General features: G+C 45.0%; 1 protein-coding gene across 1 annotated transcript in view; it reads left to right on the forward strand.

Moving 5' to 3' along the window:
* The window catches only part of DPY19L1 (dpy-19 like C-mannosyltransferase 1), a 220,856-nt gene that overhangs the window by 135,149 nt on the left and 69,912 nt on the right, over nt 1-15,795 (forward strand). Inside the window, exons 15-16 of the mRNA XM_073678263.1 lie at nt 5,433-5,504; nt 9,364-9,425. Of these exons, the coding sequence (XP_073534364.1) occupies nt 5,433-5,504; nt 9,364-9,425 (134 nt within the window). The remainder of the gene's footprint in view (nt 1-5,432; nt 5,505-9,363; nt 9,426-15,795) is intronic.

Below are 15,795 nucleotides of genomic sequence, written 5' to 3' on the forward strand. Positions count from 1 at the left end.
GAAAAAAAATCAAAAATGTGTTTTTCTTGTTTAGAGGACTTTTTTTTTAACTTATAATTTACAGATATGTATACTTGGTGATAAAAAAATAAGTTCCCCAGAGATATATGGAACTATTGATTTTACAATGTGTATGCAGAAATACACGCACATACACACCCTAGCATGTTCTCATGGAGGTTATTAATGCTTGTCTGACAAATGTTCTGCCACGCTGAATGCATTTGGACACGCAAAAATGGGCTTAATGTTAGATAAGTCCAGAAATGCTACAGGACATGGTCTTAGATTTAGGCCACGCCGGCTGTTCACAGTAGCTCAGGCAACATGTGGCCTGGTATTGTCATATTAAAAAATAGCTTCTGGGACACAGGAGAAATGGCCATATTGAGGCTTCCAGGATTGATTATTTTTCTATACTGCAAGTGAAATTAGACATATCAAGCCAAAAACTGTCTATTCACTTTAGATGGCAGTCGGCTGAGCGATGCTTCCAATACACAGGATCGCCCAGATGGTGAAATACACTCTAGACTAGTGTGTGTTTCACCATCAGCACATGGAATTTTTAACTTTTTGATAATGAAATAAAGTTTTAAGATTTTATCTGGAGGTGCCTTTCCTGCTATATTTTTGTTGTATGTTAAGATAGTGCAGCCATTCTTGTTCATATTGAATAAGTGGTAAGCTATGAAGGTGGTGTATGAACATTGCCCTGGCCATACTAATGGTTTCAGCATTCAGATAGGTTTATATAGTAGTCATTGTAAACATTTGGGTTTTTTTTTCCCCACATTTTAAGGTTCAGATTTTCTATTGCAAGCCCACACTAGAGAGCATAGAACAAGGTAGACAGTGTTGTTCTCATTCCTGTAAAAGCCATTATTATGTAGTGATCATTGACATAACTAATAGCGATAAGCTACTAGTTCCACATTCTCTTCAATTTAGGCGATACATGTGTAGCACCCTGAGGATTCGGCTGCTACAGGGGTATTGCACCTCAACCCAGAGGTGTGATATTCCACTCCCGGGTAAGGAAGGAGTGTGGAACTGAGCTCGGTAGGCTGCATGCACTACACACATCCCATTTCCGAGGAGCAGACCGACGGTACTCCCACTTAGAAATGTGCAGGTACGACCGAGTCTGTTCCTGGCTGGAGTGGGAGGGGGGTGGTACATCCCAAGTAGTGTAGGGGCAGATAGGGGGAGCAGCCTGGGTAAAGATAGGAGCTCATTGGGTGCTGGTCACCTGAGCTCACACATAGAGGGTGTATATAAGGTGGGCACCAACTAAGAACAGGGTCAGTCAGTCAGTCTTTGCAGAGGAGAGGAAGAGAGCAGAAGAGGAGCAGAGCAGCCCAGAGAGAGAGAGGAGAAAGCAAGAGAGACCCAGAGGGGGAAACAGAAGAGAGGACTCTGAGACCCCAAATCCAATCCACGGGTGAAGAGTCGGCATCAGGGTACCGGAACCCAAGCTGGTGGGGGCAAAAACACACCCCAGCCAGAGACCGGAGGCCGTGGGCAGCGTCTGCCACGGCCACCCACCACATCCACCCCGAAGGCATACCACGTGGAGGGTCAGGGAACCCAAGGCCAAGGGTCTCCCAACAGAAGGCCCGAGGGAGCTGGACCTGGGTGGATCACTAGTGGGGACGGCCAGAGAAAGGACAGAAGGAGAGCTCAGGGTCACGCTCCGGACTCGCTTGGGGGTTGGCTGGATCCAGAACCTGGTGGACGCAGCACGGCTCGGGAGGTCACTCGAAGCTGGAGTGACCGGAACATCAGCAGTGAGTAAACATCCTAAACTGCATAACCCGACTCTGTCTCTGATTGCCGTCTACACTGCATCACCACAACCCCCATCCTCTGCACCTGATCCCCCTGAGGCTATACCCCTCCCGTTGGGGGTTATCCTATCAAGCTGCACCAACACCACCAGCCTCAGCGGACCCTGCTGCAGCGGCGGCCACAGTGACCGCAACACAACGGGTGGCGTAGTCGACATTAAGAACTTAGTAACATCTGTAGGACTGCCACATACAACTGAGTTTGACACCCTGGGCACGGACCGGGTCACAGCCACTCGGAAGACTACAACCCCCATCTGATCCGGCTCCGGATATTCCCCCTAAAGAATATGGCCCAGGGGGCGCGTCAACTTTGGCGTAGTCGGCAGGATTACGTGCCCGCAACAACCGGGTACTGCGTGCCTGAAGAAAAGAACGAAGATGGGTGCCGCCTGGAGCAGTCTGGAGCGAGCGCACCCGGAGGCAAGAAGCCTGGAGAAGAGTAGCGGAGGAGCTCACCCGGAGATGGCGAGAGAGCAGAGCAGCACCGACCCGTTGGTCAGGAGCCTGCTGGAAACCACGACCCCACTAGGCCTAGTGGAGGTCCTTGCACAGCTCCCCCGAGACCGGGAGTGTGCACAGACTGCCCTGGAGGGCCTCGCACGGAGGATGGCCCGGGTACAGCGAGAGACATTGGCGGAGTGGAGCCGAGAGATGGCCCAGCAAACCAAGACCCGGAGCACGCCAGCCAAGATGAGGAGACAGACCGCCTCTGAGGATGGCGCGGGAGGACCCAAGGCCGGAGACGGCGCCGAGAAGGGAGCCGAACGCATGGAGGCAGGTAAAGGGGACGTCTATACCCCAAACCGGGACACCGCTTACCTGCCCCAGCTCCCCGTCGCAGAGTCCGAAAGTCCCCCTGCTGTGCCCGAAAACGCCATGTCACCGACGCAGACTAGGCCCCAACCGGAAGCCGCCGCCGCGACCCCTGTGACGCCATGCGCACCGACCCCGAGCGTGGCAAAACAGGAAGTAACACCAGCCTGGTCGCAGGGCCTAGAATTCCCGGGCGTCGCATCACCAACAGCGCCCCCTACCTCCGCGGAGCCTCCGGCCTGGCCGCAAGGCCAGGTAGCCCAGGGCGCCGCCGTCCTAACGGTGCCCTTCACCTTCCAGGTGCCCCAGGCCTGGCCGCAAGGCCTGGGCAACCCGGGCGCCACCACCACCGCGCCCGCACCCGTAAAACCAAGGGTGCCGCGTCTGGGAGAGGACTTGTTTGCCCAGCACACGTGGCCGGATGGGCAGCCTTTCATCTGGCCCCAGAAATATTATGAACTGGAGCACCAGAGGAGAGTTGGGGCCATGTGTGCACCCCTGATTCCGGCTCCGAAGCCCGTTATAAGGATCTCGCCCCCGCTTGAAGAGACCCAATTTGAGTGGGACCCCACCGGAGAAGACCTAATGGGGTTCACTCAAGAAACCAGGGCAGCTGCAGCGGAGCGTGCTGAGTGCTGCCGACAGCAGCTCGAGGAGTTTGCGAGGGAGCGGAGAGAGAGGCGGGTCCGGGAACAACAGGCCCAAATAAGGAGCGCCGAGCAGAAGAGCCGAACCAGGAGGGACCCCCGTGCAGCGCACAGTCCCCGCACCACTGGGACTGTAATTAAGTTCAACATGCAGCATGGGTGGGGCTTCATCAGAGACCACAACACCCCCGGCGACGTCTTTGTCACGCGCAGAGATGTGGAGTCCCATCTGCCGGAGGGGCACAGAGGTCGTGACCTTTATATCGGGGACGAGGTCACCTTTACCCGGCACAAGTGTGCCAAAGGACCTTACGCCCTCCATGTGCATCGCCTGACAGAGGAGGAGCTGCGATGTGAGGAGGAAGAGCAAGAGGATCCGGACGGGTCTGAAGCTGAGATCCCCAAAGAAGGAGCAGGAGGAAGACGTTGTTGCAGCGGAGCAGGTGCTGTAAATAGTTACCCGACCGGGGTATAAAGAAACTGTTACTGCAAATATAGTCCCCGTTGGGACCAGCTGAGTGAACTGTTCACCCGTTTACCCTTAATCCCACAGGCTGAGGACTGTGAGCAGCCATTCCCTTTCCCTCCTTAACTGGCCGAGGACTGAGAGCGGCCATACCCTTGTATATAGTTGCGCGTCTTAAAGAGCCCCCTACTGGTTTTACTGTAAAACCACCTTAAGGAAAAGGAACTGTCGCACTTTGCCCGGTCAACAGTTGCCCAGTGACCGGAGGAGGAACAAGAGACGACGAGAATGTTTTATATATATATAAAGTTTTATATGTTTATGTTTATATGAAAATTTTTGTATGTTTTGTGATGTTTTTGTCTTACAGCCCGAGGACGTGCTGTGATTTACCAGGGGGGAATGTAGCACCCTGAGGATTCGGCTGCTACAGGGGTATTGCACCTCAACCCAGAGGTGTGATATTCCACTCCCGGGTAAGGAAGGAGTGTGGAACTGAGCTCGGTAGGCTGCATGCACTACACACATCCCATTTCCGAGGAGCAGACCGACGGTACTCCCACTTAGAAATGTGCAGGTACGACCGAGTCTGTTCCTGGCTGGAGTGGGAGGGGGGTGGTACATCCCAAGTAGTGTAGGGGCAGATAGGGGGAGCAGCCTGGGTAAAGATAGGAGCTCATTGGGTGCTGGTCACCTGAGCTCACACATAGAGGGTGTATATAAGGTGGGCACCAACTAAGAACAGGGTCAGTCAGTCAGTCTTTGCAGAAGAGGAGCAGAGCAGCCCCAGAGAGAGAGAGGAGAAAGCAAGAGAGACCCAGAGGGGGAAACAGAAGAGAGGACTCTGAGACCCCAAATCCAATCCACGGGTGAAGAGTCGGCATCAGGGTACCGGAACCCAAGCTGGTGGGGGCAAAAACACACCCCAGCCAGAGACCGGAGGCCGTGGGCAGCGTCTGCCACGGCCACCCACCACATCCACCCCGAAGGCATACCACGTGGAGGGTCAGGGAACCCAAGGCCAAGGGTCTCCCAACAGAAGGCCCGAGGGAGCTGGACCTGGGTGGATCACTAGTGGGGACGGCCAGAGAAAGGACAGAAGGAGAGCTCAGGGTCACGCTCCGGACTCGCTTGGGGGTTGGCTGGATCCAGAACCTGGTGGACGCAGCACGGCTCGGGAGGTCACTCGAAGCTGGAGTGACCGGAACATCAGCAGTGAGTAAACATCCTAAACTGCATAACCCGACTCTGTCTCTGATTGCCGTCTACACTGCATCACCACAACCCCCATCCTCTGCACCTGATCCCCCTGAGGCTATACCCCTCCCGTTGGGGGTTATCCTATCAAGCTGCACCAACACCACCAGCCTCAGCGGACCCTGCTGCAGCGGCGGCCACAGTGACCGCAACACAACGGGTGGCGTAGTCGACATTAAGAACTTAGTAACATCTGTAGGACTGCCACATACAACTGAGTTTGACACCCTGGGCACGGACCGGGTCACAGCCACTCGGAAGACTACAACCCCCATCTGATCCGGCTCCGGATATTCCCCCTAAAGAATATGGCCCAGGGGGCGCGTCACATGTACCGTATGTTTTACTCACTTTAGCAAATGGGTTTATCTCAAGCTGAATCTGTTTCTATTCTAGACGCCATGGAGATACTCAAAGACACTGTTACTTCCAGTAGTCATCCTTGTATTTGCAGTCATATTTGTGCTGGTAAGTACCATTAGTAGCAGCAAAACAGTTAACTGGAATGCGACAATCCGATTCCATCTAATATGACATCTGTTAGATAATTTTGGTATACAGTAAAATTCTTTGAAGTCTACTTAAATTAGACTTGCTTTTGTTGGATTTTCCTATCCTACAACTGCTGTTTGTTTTAAAAAAAAAATACTCTGATTTACTCATTATCTCCATTTCCAGCACTCTGTTATTATCTGCAGCACTGAGTCACTGCGGCTGTTCCTGGTGTCTGTTATTATCTGCAGCGCTGAGTCACTGCTGCTGTTCCTGGTGTCTGTTATTATCTGCAGCGCTGAGTCACTGCTGCTGTTCCCGGTGTCTGTTATGTGTAGCACTGACGTCACATCGACTGCACAGCAGTCGATAAATGAGCTCAGCAGCCCTGCCCAACTTGACATCCCAAACCGCTGAATGCACTGATTGGCAGCATTGCTGTTGATGTGACGTCTGCACAGTAGACAAGAACAGTCACAAGGATCAGCTGCAGAGACTCAGCGCTGGATTAGAAGTTGGTGAGTAAAGGACTGTTTGTTGTTGTTTTTAAATAAACTGCAGCCATGAAACGGATTGTTCGTAAAATGAAAATCCCTTTAAATATTCTGGGCAATAGGACTATCTAATATCATAGATATACATATAACTTACTGGACTTAAACAGATGGCTACCAAATAATGTGTAACTAAACATTATTCAACTCAACAATGGGTTTGCTGGGACAAACTTTCCACTTCTCTTTGGAGAATACGAGACTCATTGTTTTTTGGATCTTGTTTTTACACCTTTTATTGTTTGGTTAAAATGACCTGGCAATATGATTCTCTAGATCAGTATGATTACGGTGATGCTAAATTTGTAAGGTTTATTTTTTATTTTATTTCAAATAGTTTAGTGGGTCACAAAATTTAAAAACTTAAGAAAATGAAAAGGGTTGTCACAATTTTCTGAGACCCGTAACATTCTTATTTTTACTACAATAGACTATGCAAGTGCATTTTATGGATACCATTGTGCTGGATATTGCAATGACCAAAAATACGAAAATTACAGCATTTTTTCCCCAATTTCGGTGGTAACTTTATGGGATAGATAGTTTATTTCAGGCAATTAAACATGTGCCAATACCAAATGTTTGTTTTTTATTTTATATATTTCGCTATTTACGTTTGTACAAAAGTGGATGAATGGATCTTCAAGTTATTTGTTGCTCTGTTAGTAAGGGATAATGGGGGTAAGGGTTTTGGTGGGAGAGGGTGCTTTAGCCCTTTAAATACCGCTGTTCTAATTTACAGTGGCATTTAAAGGGAATCTGTCACCAGGTTTTTTAGCCACCTAATCTCTGAGAGCAACACAGTGTAAGGGCAGAGACCCCGATTCCAACAATGTCACTTACTGGGGTGCTTAATGCAGTTTTCATAAAATCACTGTTTTATCAGATGGAGATTATAACTAGTGGAATAGTTAACCTGCTGTCAGATAATCCTCCATATTAATGAGCTCTGTTTAACCCCACCATTGATTTGCAGCTTTCTGCCTATGCACAGCGTACATAGAAAGCTGCCAATCAGTGGTTTGGTTGAGGTTATGCAGAGATCAACATTCACAAAACTGGTAGATTTTGCAGAAGGTAAAACAGTGATCTTATCAAAACTGCAGCAAACAGTAAGGTAAGTGATACATCACTGGAATCAGGGTCACTTTCCCTACATTATGCTGCTCTCAGATGGGTAACAAAAACCTGGACACAGATTCCAGATGAACGGGTCCAGGACAGATCAGGGGACACCGAGTCAGAGTGTGGGTGATCATGGATGGATAATAAGTCGATTGGTGACAGGCAGTCAGAGTTAATCAGAGGAATTGTCACAAACATAGCCTGGTCAAAGTATGGGAATCCACAATAAGTTTGCCAGGGTAGTATTACTAGAATACAATGCCAGCAATGGTGAAAGGAGACTGGGGATTTAAATAGGGTGACATGAGTGCTCATTGGCCACCATACTGTGGTACCAGAAATAAATTGGTTATAAAGGAATAGCACGTAATACTAGACTTGAAATGATCATATATACAGTGCTGGCCAAAAGTATTGGCACCCCTGCAATTCTGTCAGATAATACTCAGTTTCTTCCTGAAAATGATTGCAATCACGAATTCTTTGGTATTATTCTCTTCATTTAATTTGCTTGCAAGGAAAAAACACAAAAGAGAATGAAGCAAAAATCAAATCATTGATCATTTCACACAAAACTCCAAAAATGGGCCAGAAAAAAGTATTGGCACCCTCAGCCTAATACTTGGTTGCACAACCTTTAGCCAAAATAACTGCGAACAGGGTAACCATCAATGAGTTTCTTACAATGCTCTGCTGGAATTTTAGACCATTCTTCTTTGGCAAACTGCTCCAGGTCCCTGATATTTGAAGGGTGCCTTCTCCAAACTGCCATTTTGAGATCTCTCCACAGGTGTTCTATGGGATTCAGGTCTGGACTCATTGCTGGCCACCTTAGAAGTCTCCAGTGCTTTCTCTCAAACCATTTTATAGTGCTTTTGGAAGTGTGTTTTGGGTCATTGTCCTGCTGGAAGACCCATGACCTCTGAGGGAGACCCAGCTTTCTCACACTGGGCCCTACATTATGCTGCAAAATTTGTTGGTAGTCTTCATACTTCATAATGCCATGCACACGGTCAAGCAGTCCAGTGCCAGAGGCAGCAAAGCAACCCCAAAACATCAGGGAACCTCCGCCATGTTTGACTGTAGGGACCGTGTTCTTTTCTTTGAATGCCTCTTTTTTTTCTCTGTACACTCTATGTTGATGCTTTTTCCCAAAAAGCTCTACTTTTGTCTCATCTGACCAGAGAACATTCTTCCAAAACGTTTTATGCTTTTTCTGGTAAGTTTTGGCAAACTCCAGCCTGGCTTTTTTATGTCTCGGGGTAAGAAGTGGGGTCTTCCTGGGTATCCTACCATACAGTCCCTTTTCATTCAGACGCCGACGGATAGTACGGGTTGACACTGTTGTACCCTCGGACTGCAGGGCAGCTTGAACTTGTTTGGATGTTAGTCGAGGTTCTTTAGCCACCATCCGCACAATCTTGCTTTGAAATCTCTCGTCAATTTTTCTTTTCCGTCCACATCTAGGGAGGTTAGCCACAGTGCCATGGGCTTTAAACTTCTTGATGACACTGCGCACGGAAGACACAGGAACATTCAGGTCTTTGGAGATGGACTTGTAGCCTTGAGATTGCTCATGCTTCCTCACAATTTGGTTTCTCAAGTCCTCAGACAGTTCTTTGGTCTTCTTTCTTTTCTCCATGCTCAATGTGGTACACACAAGGACACAGGACAGAGGTTGAGTCAACTTTAATCCATGTTAACTGGCTGCAAGTGTGATTTAGTTATTGCCAACACCTGTTAGGTGCCACAGGTAAGTTACAGGTGCTGTTAATTACACGAATTAGAGAAGCATCACGTGATTTTTCAAACAGTGCCAATACTTTTGTCCACCCCCTTTTTTAGGTTTGGTGTGGAATTATATCCAATTTGGCTTTAGGACAATTCTTTTTGTGTTTTTTTTATTGAAGACAAATTAAATGAAGAGAATAATCCCAAAGAATTTGTGATTGCAATGATTTCAGGAAGAAACTGAGTATTATCTGACAGAATTGCAGGGGTGCCAATACTTTTGGCCAGCACTGTATATTTCAATTGAGACTTTAACTGTATTAAAATCTTTTCTTTTCTTTTGATAGCAGAGAAAATTGTCAGCTTTGCAAGACTGAAATGTTACTTGTTTTAATATGGTCCGATGTTATTTCTTTCTTTCCCAGACACTTAAAGATATTATTATATCAAGTAGACTGAAAACCAGCAAGGAACAAGCTAATGAAAGGTATTTTTTCCTTTTTTTCCTCTTCAAACACGCTAATAAACAATATATGAAAAAAAACCATCTGTTCCATCTGTATGTGTACTTGAAAGCTTGATCCTAGTGTTATCATTTATTTAAACAACACAATACGAGCTGCAATCACCGAGAATCCAACATGATTATAAACAACAGGATACCTGTTTTATGGTGTCAATTTTCCTTTTTGCTGATGGGTTTCTGAGTTTTCCCACCTATGACATACAAATAAAACTTTCTGAAAGTAGACACTCAACAATACATAAAAAAGTCATTTAGCATTTTACACGAACAGCCCCTTTTATGTAATTTTTTTTTTAACTTCTTCCAACCACGTTTTGTTTTTACAAATTCCTTTTTCCCTCCCCTTCTTTTAAGAGCCATGATTTTTTTTTTCCCTTCAATATAGCCGCATGAGGGTTTGGTTTTATGGAACGGGTAGTGCTTTTGAATAACACCAGTCATTTTACAATCCAGTATACTTAAAAATGGAAACAAGTGCTCATTGTGCAGTAACTTGGTTAGGGCAATAGCAAACTTGAATAGAATTTTTTTTTATATTTAAATGATGAAAAAAAATTACTTTTTTTTTTCCATTGATGAAAGGCTTATTGATGCCATTTTTAGGTACATACATCTTGGTCACTTTTTATTGCATTTTTTTTTCAGGATGAAATGGCAGCTGAAAAAAATCACAATTTTGGATTTCAATTTATTTTTTTTGTCACAGCATTTTCCGTAGGGGTTAATTTTATATTTTGATAGATCGACCTAATACGGCAATACGTAATATTCTCATTTCTTTATTTCTTAAACTGTGAAAAGAAGAGTGGTTTAGGTTTTAGTTTCGATTTTTAGTACCCTTAGGAGGCTTGAACCTGCAATCGTTTGATAGCTTCTTCTGTATACTGCAATACTTCAGCATTGTTTTCCCATTGGCTGAGCTTCACAGAGAGGCTATGATGGCTGCCAGAAGACCTTCAGCAGTTATCGGCTATCATGACAATTCTTTGGCAGCCCTGTAATCTTGCCTTTTATATGCCGCTATGAGTGATTGACTGACAGGCATTTAAATAGTTAAACACCTATCTTGGCATTCTCTAGTTCCTGTGGGTACAGCCAGATTGTGGGTACAGCCAGATGCCGGCTGTGTAACAATGCCTACATCTACTGGGTATGGTGTGGGTTTAACTCTGGAGCATATTCTTTACTTGGGAACCCAATGTAGGACATCATATGTCGGGAACAAAAAATCTTTTAACATATCCAATTTCCTGTTCATGACTCAGCTATGAGTCAAACAGAGCCTTTAAGGGGTTTTCCCATCATCATAAATGGTTAAAATGATAAAGTCCTCGTAAAAATAAGCGACTTTGTCATTTATTTTTTATTACAAATCCATTCCCAAGAACAGAGGAATTTTTAATGTTATTGTGTACAACTTATTGCTTAGGCTACCAGTCACCTCTGCAGTCTTATCAGAGATGGACAGTTCACTAGGCAAGGAACACAGTGCTTGCAAGCTCTTTCCCATAGACCTATGGGACCGATACGCATTAAAACCTCAGTTGTTAAGGGGCCTTATTCCAGATCCCTGTTTTAAAATGGCGATCTGGAATAAGGGAATAGCGCCACCCAGCAGCGGCAATTCCCTCGGGTGTCAGCTGTATCGGCCCTGGCCGGTTTTGTCACCGATCGGGGCCAATTAACTCCTTAAATACTGCTGCCAATCGCGACAGCAGTATTTAAGTTGTTGCAAAGACAAAATCGCGGGTCCCGATGGCTACCATGGTACCCTGAGATCATGTGATGACCTCAGGGTAAGGTGGCCTGTGAGATCCAGCTATAAGTAGAATAAAATATGTAAAAAAGTTAAAAAACAAAAACAAAACAGAAGCACACAAATCACAAAAAGCCGTTTCGCCACGCAGCGTTTGTGATAAAACAAAAATAAACAAAAAACATATACATAATTAGTATTGCCGCGTCCTGAACGACCCGCTCTATAGATTTGGCACGTTATTTATTCCGTTTGGCGAACGCCTTAAAAAAGAAAAATTAATAAAAAGCACACCAAAAATGTCGCTTTTTCATCATATTGACTCACAAAAAGAGTAAATAAAAAGTGATCAAAAAATATTATGTATCCCAAAATGGTGCCAAAAAATCTGCAACTCGTCCTGCAAAAATAAGCACTCATACAGCTCTTTTCACCAAAAAATAAAAAAGTTACAGCTCTCAGAATATGGCGACATAAAAACTACTTCTTATAAAAAAGGATTTTTACTATGTGATAGCAGCAAAACCTAAAAAAAAAACCATATTAATCTGGTATCGCTGTAATCGCACCGACCCGAAGAATAAATCCGCCTTATCACTTATACGCTGAACCATGCAAAAATAAAACTAAGAACTATTATGGTACTGCTGTCTATTTGTTCATTCTACCTTCCCAAAAATTGGAATAAGGTTCGGCTCACATTTATCCTCTGCTGAGCGCTTACATCCGGGTTTCCATGTAAATTCTCTAAAATCGCGATTCAGACAAAACCCCAGACGGAACCACTCATTTATGAGGTAGATGGAGTCACTTTGGACTGGTCCGTGTTCTGGCGGTGCCCATCATTTTAGGTGTCTTTTCAGTGCACACAGATCTGACCAAAGATGGACAACATCGGAGCAGACACCAGACGGACTCCAAATTGTCTCTATATGCCTCATTATGGTGGGTGGTTCCATTGGGGGTTTCGTCTGAATCGCATTTTTGTGTAATTTACACGGAAACCCGACGTAAGTGCTCAGCGTAGAACACAAGATTGTGATCCCAGCCTTATTCTGGAAGCAATCAAAAAATATTATAAATAAAACCTTAGTTTATTCCGCACAAAAGCAACCCCCACTCGGGACAGTCATCTGTCACTGGAACTATAGGGAGTTCCCATGTTACTGCTAGAACAAACTCTGGAAAAGTGACATCGCCCCCTTAAATAAAATCCAGTGAATTCTGCGCTACTAAATCCAAATGCCCCCTCCTTGTGAGCCCCACTGTGCCTAAACCGCAGTAAGGGGCCACATGTTTGCCATTATTGTAGTGCAAGAGAGCAATTTACAGGTTGCGTATCCCCAGAAGCACAAGCAGGGTACAATGTATGGGGGCCCTACAAAATATTGGAGCTCTACACTGTGTTGGGGCACAAAGTATGGGTACTAAACTGGCATATTTGCAATTCTCCAGAAATAAAAGCCTGGCGTGGATGTTACAAAATAGTCACTACATCCATAGATGAATTTATTAAGAGGTGCAATTTCTACAATGTGGTCACTTTTCGGGGTTTTCTGCTGTTCTGACTAGAGATGAGCGTTGTTCGACTCGAACTGTTCGTCAATCTCAAATTCGAGCTGTTTTGGGCGGTGTTCGAGCCATTCGGCGAACACGAACGATTTGAGAAAAATTCGGCTGTTCGAGGTTATGTTCGATAACTGTTCGTGCACCAAAATCATAACTGGATTTTTTCTCAGTAATGATGAAAATTAATGTTAATACGCAGTTTGAGTGTACAGCGGGGCGGGGGGAGGGGCAGGGGATGGATCTCTGCAGGAATAATGAAGATCTCCATTTTTTTTTCTCTTTCCCGCATTTGCAGTGGGGAGGTGCAATCTGTCAGCCTATCAGCAGCGCACACACGGAGCGAAGTGCTTTTTTTCACACAAGCAAGGGCATGTGTCATTGGCAGTGTATGTCACATGTCCTTGCCCTATAAGACCAAGCCATTTTCCCCGTCGCCACCATTTTCTCACTGCTGCAGCTGCGTGTTAGACGGCACCGCTGTTGCTGTGTGCGCTATACCTTGTTAATTTCAAGCCAATTTTCGCACAAATCTACAGATAGCTTGGGAGTAGGGAATAGTTGTGATTGCAGTCCTTTTAACCCCTTAAGCCCCGGAGCATTTTCCGTTTTTGCATTTTCGTTTTTGCTCCCCTTGTTCCCAGAGCCATAGCATTTTTATTTTTTGGTCAATATGGCCATGTGAGGGCTTATTTTTTGCGGGACGAGTTGTACTTTTCAACGCCATTACTAGTTTTACCATATCCTATACGGGAAAACGGGAAAAAATTTCCAAGTGCAGTAAAATTGCAAAAAAAGTGCAATACCACAGTTGTTTTTTTATTTATTTTTTTTACCACGTTCACTGAATGCTAAAACTGACCTGCCCTTCTTATTCTACAGGTCATTACGAGTTCATAGACACCAAACATGTATAGGTTCTTTTATATTTAAGTGGTGAAAAAAAATTCCAAAATTTGGTTAAGAAAAAAAAAAAAAAAATAGCGCCATTTTCTAAGCCCCGTAGCGTCTCCATTTTTCGTGATCTGGGGCTGGTTGATTGCTTATTTTTTGCATGCCAGGCTGACGTTTTTATTGATAACATTTGGGGTAGATCCGATGTTTTGATCGCCCGTTATTGCATTTTATTGCAATTTTGCGGCGACCAAAAAACGTAATTCTGGCGTTTAGAATTTTTTTCTCGTTACGCCGTTTACCGATCGGATTAATTCTTTTTTTATATTGATAGATCGGGCGATTCTGAATGCGGCGATACCAAATATGCGTATGTGGGTTTTTTTTTTATATATATATTTTATTTTGAATGGGGCGAAAGAGGGTTGATTTAAACTTTTATATTTTTTTATTTTTTTTTTATATTTTTAAAAACTTTTTTTTTTACTTTTTGCATGCTTCTATAGTCTCCATAGGAGACTAGAAGCAGCAACTGTCCGATCGCCTCTGCTACATACAGGGGACGAGCAGGTCCCCTGCATGCAGCAGAAATGGTCCTGTGCTATGAGCGCCGACCACTAGGTGGCGCTCATAGCGACAAGATCATGACAACCACAGGCGTCCACTGCAGACCCTGGGTTGTTATGCACGCCCATCGGCGACCCGCGATCACGTGATGGGGTCGCCGGTGGGCGGGGCTTATGACGCGCTGCCCGGAAGCGCGCGTTAAATGCTGCTGTCGGAGATTGACAGCGGCATTTAACATGTTAACAGCCGCGGGTGGATCGCGATTCCACCCGCGGCTGTTGCGGGCACATGTCAGCTGTAATAATCAGCTGACATGTGCTCCGTTCAGTGAGGGCTCAGCGCAGCAGCCCTCACTGAACGGGCAGTACGCAAATATGCGTACTAATACGTCCCCGGTAAGTAAGGGGTTAAGGACTAGGTTACAGCATTTCCTACGACTTTTATCAGGCAGGTCTGTGCTCTTAAATAGATAGGTTGTGGGAGTAAAGACTAATTGTAATTGCAGTCCTTTTCAGGACTAGGTTACATCAGTTCCTATCAGTTTTTGCCAGGCAGGTCTGTGCCAGTGCTGTGCAAGTTTTTTTCACAGCATTTGGCTGAATCTAGCAAAGCTAATCCTTTTTGGCCTATTGCAGAGTGTGTTAGTCAGTGGAGTAGCCTATCTGTGTTGCAAGATATACCACCTGTGTATAGAATGCCAATTTTTTTACTGCACCTAGTGAAGTAAAATCTTTTGGGCATAGCATCATTCTATTAGTCCATCTATACTGACCTCCATCAGGTTGCAAATTGAATATAATTTTTTTCTGCATCTAGCTCTGAAAAAATATTTGGCCTTCTAGCAGTGTGTGGGACTTGTTCTATTAGTCCATCTATACTGACCTCCATCAGGTTGCAAACTGAATATAATTTTTTTCTGCATCTAGCTCTGTAAAAATATTTGGCCTTTTAGCAGTGTGTGGGACTTTCTCTATTAGTCCATCTATACTGACCTCCATCGCGTTGCAAATTCAAAATAATTTTTTGTCTGCATCTAGCTCTGAAAAAATATTTGGCCTTCTAGCAGTGTGTGGGACTTTCTCTATTAGTCCATCTATACTGACCTCCATCAGGTTGCAAATTAAAAATAATTTTTTGTCTGCATCTAGCTCTGCAAAAATATTTGGCCTTCTAGCAGTGTGTGGGACTTTCTATATTAGTCCATCTATACTGACCTCCATCAGGTTGCAAATTCAAAATAATTTTTTGTCTGCATCTAGCTCTGAAAAAATATTTGGCCTTCTAGCAGTGTGTGGGACTTTCTCTATTAGTCCATCTATACTGACCTCCATCAGGTTGCAAATTGAATATAATTTTTTTCTGCATCTAGCTCTGAAAAAATATTTGGGCTTCTAGCAGTGTGTGGGACTTGTTCTATTAGTCCATCTATACTGACCTCCATCAGGTTGCAAACTGAATATAATTTTTTTCTGCATCTAGCTCTGAAAAAATATTTGGCCTTCTAGCAGTGTGTGGGACTTGTTCTATTAGTCCATCTATACTGACCTC

This window comes from Phyllobates terribilis, unplaced genomic scaffold (assembly GCF_046119375.1).
Source record: "Phyllobates terribilis strain yellow unplaced genomic scaffold, ASM4611937v1 Scaffold_4__5_contigs__length_816908805, whole genome shotgun sequence".
NCBI classification, from domain to species: domain Eukaryota; kingdom Metazoa; phylum Chordata; class Amphibia; order Anura; family Dendrobatidae; genus Phyllobates; species Phyllobates terribilis.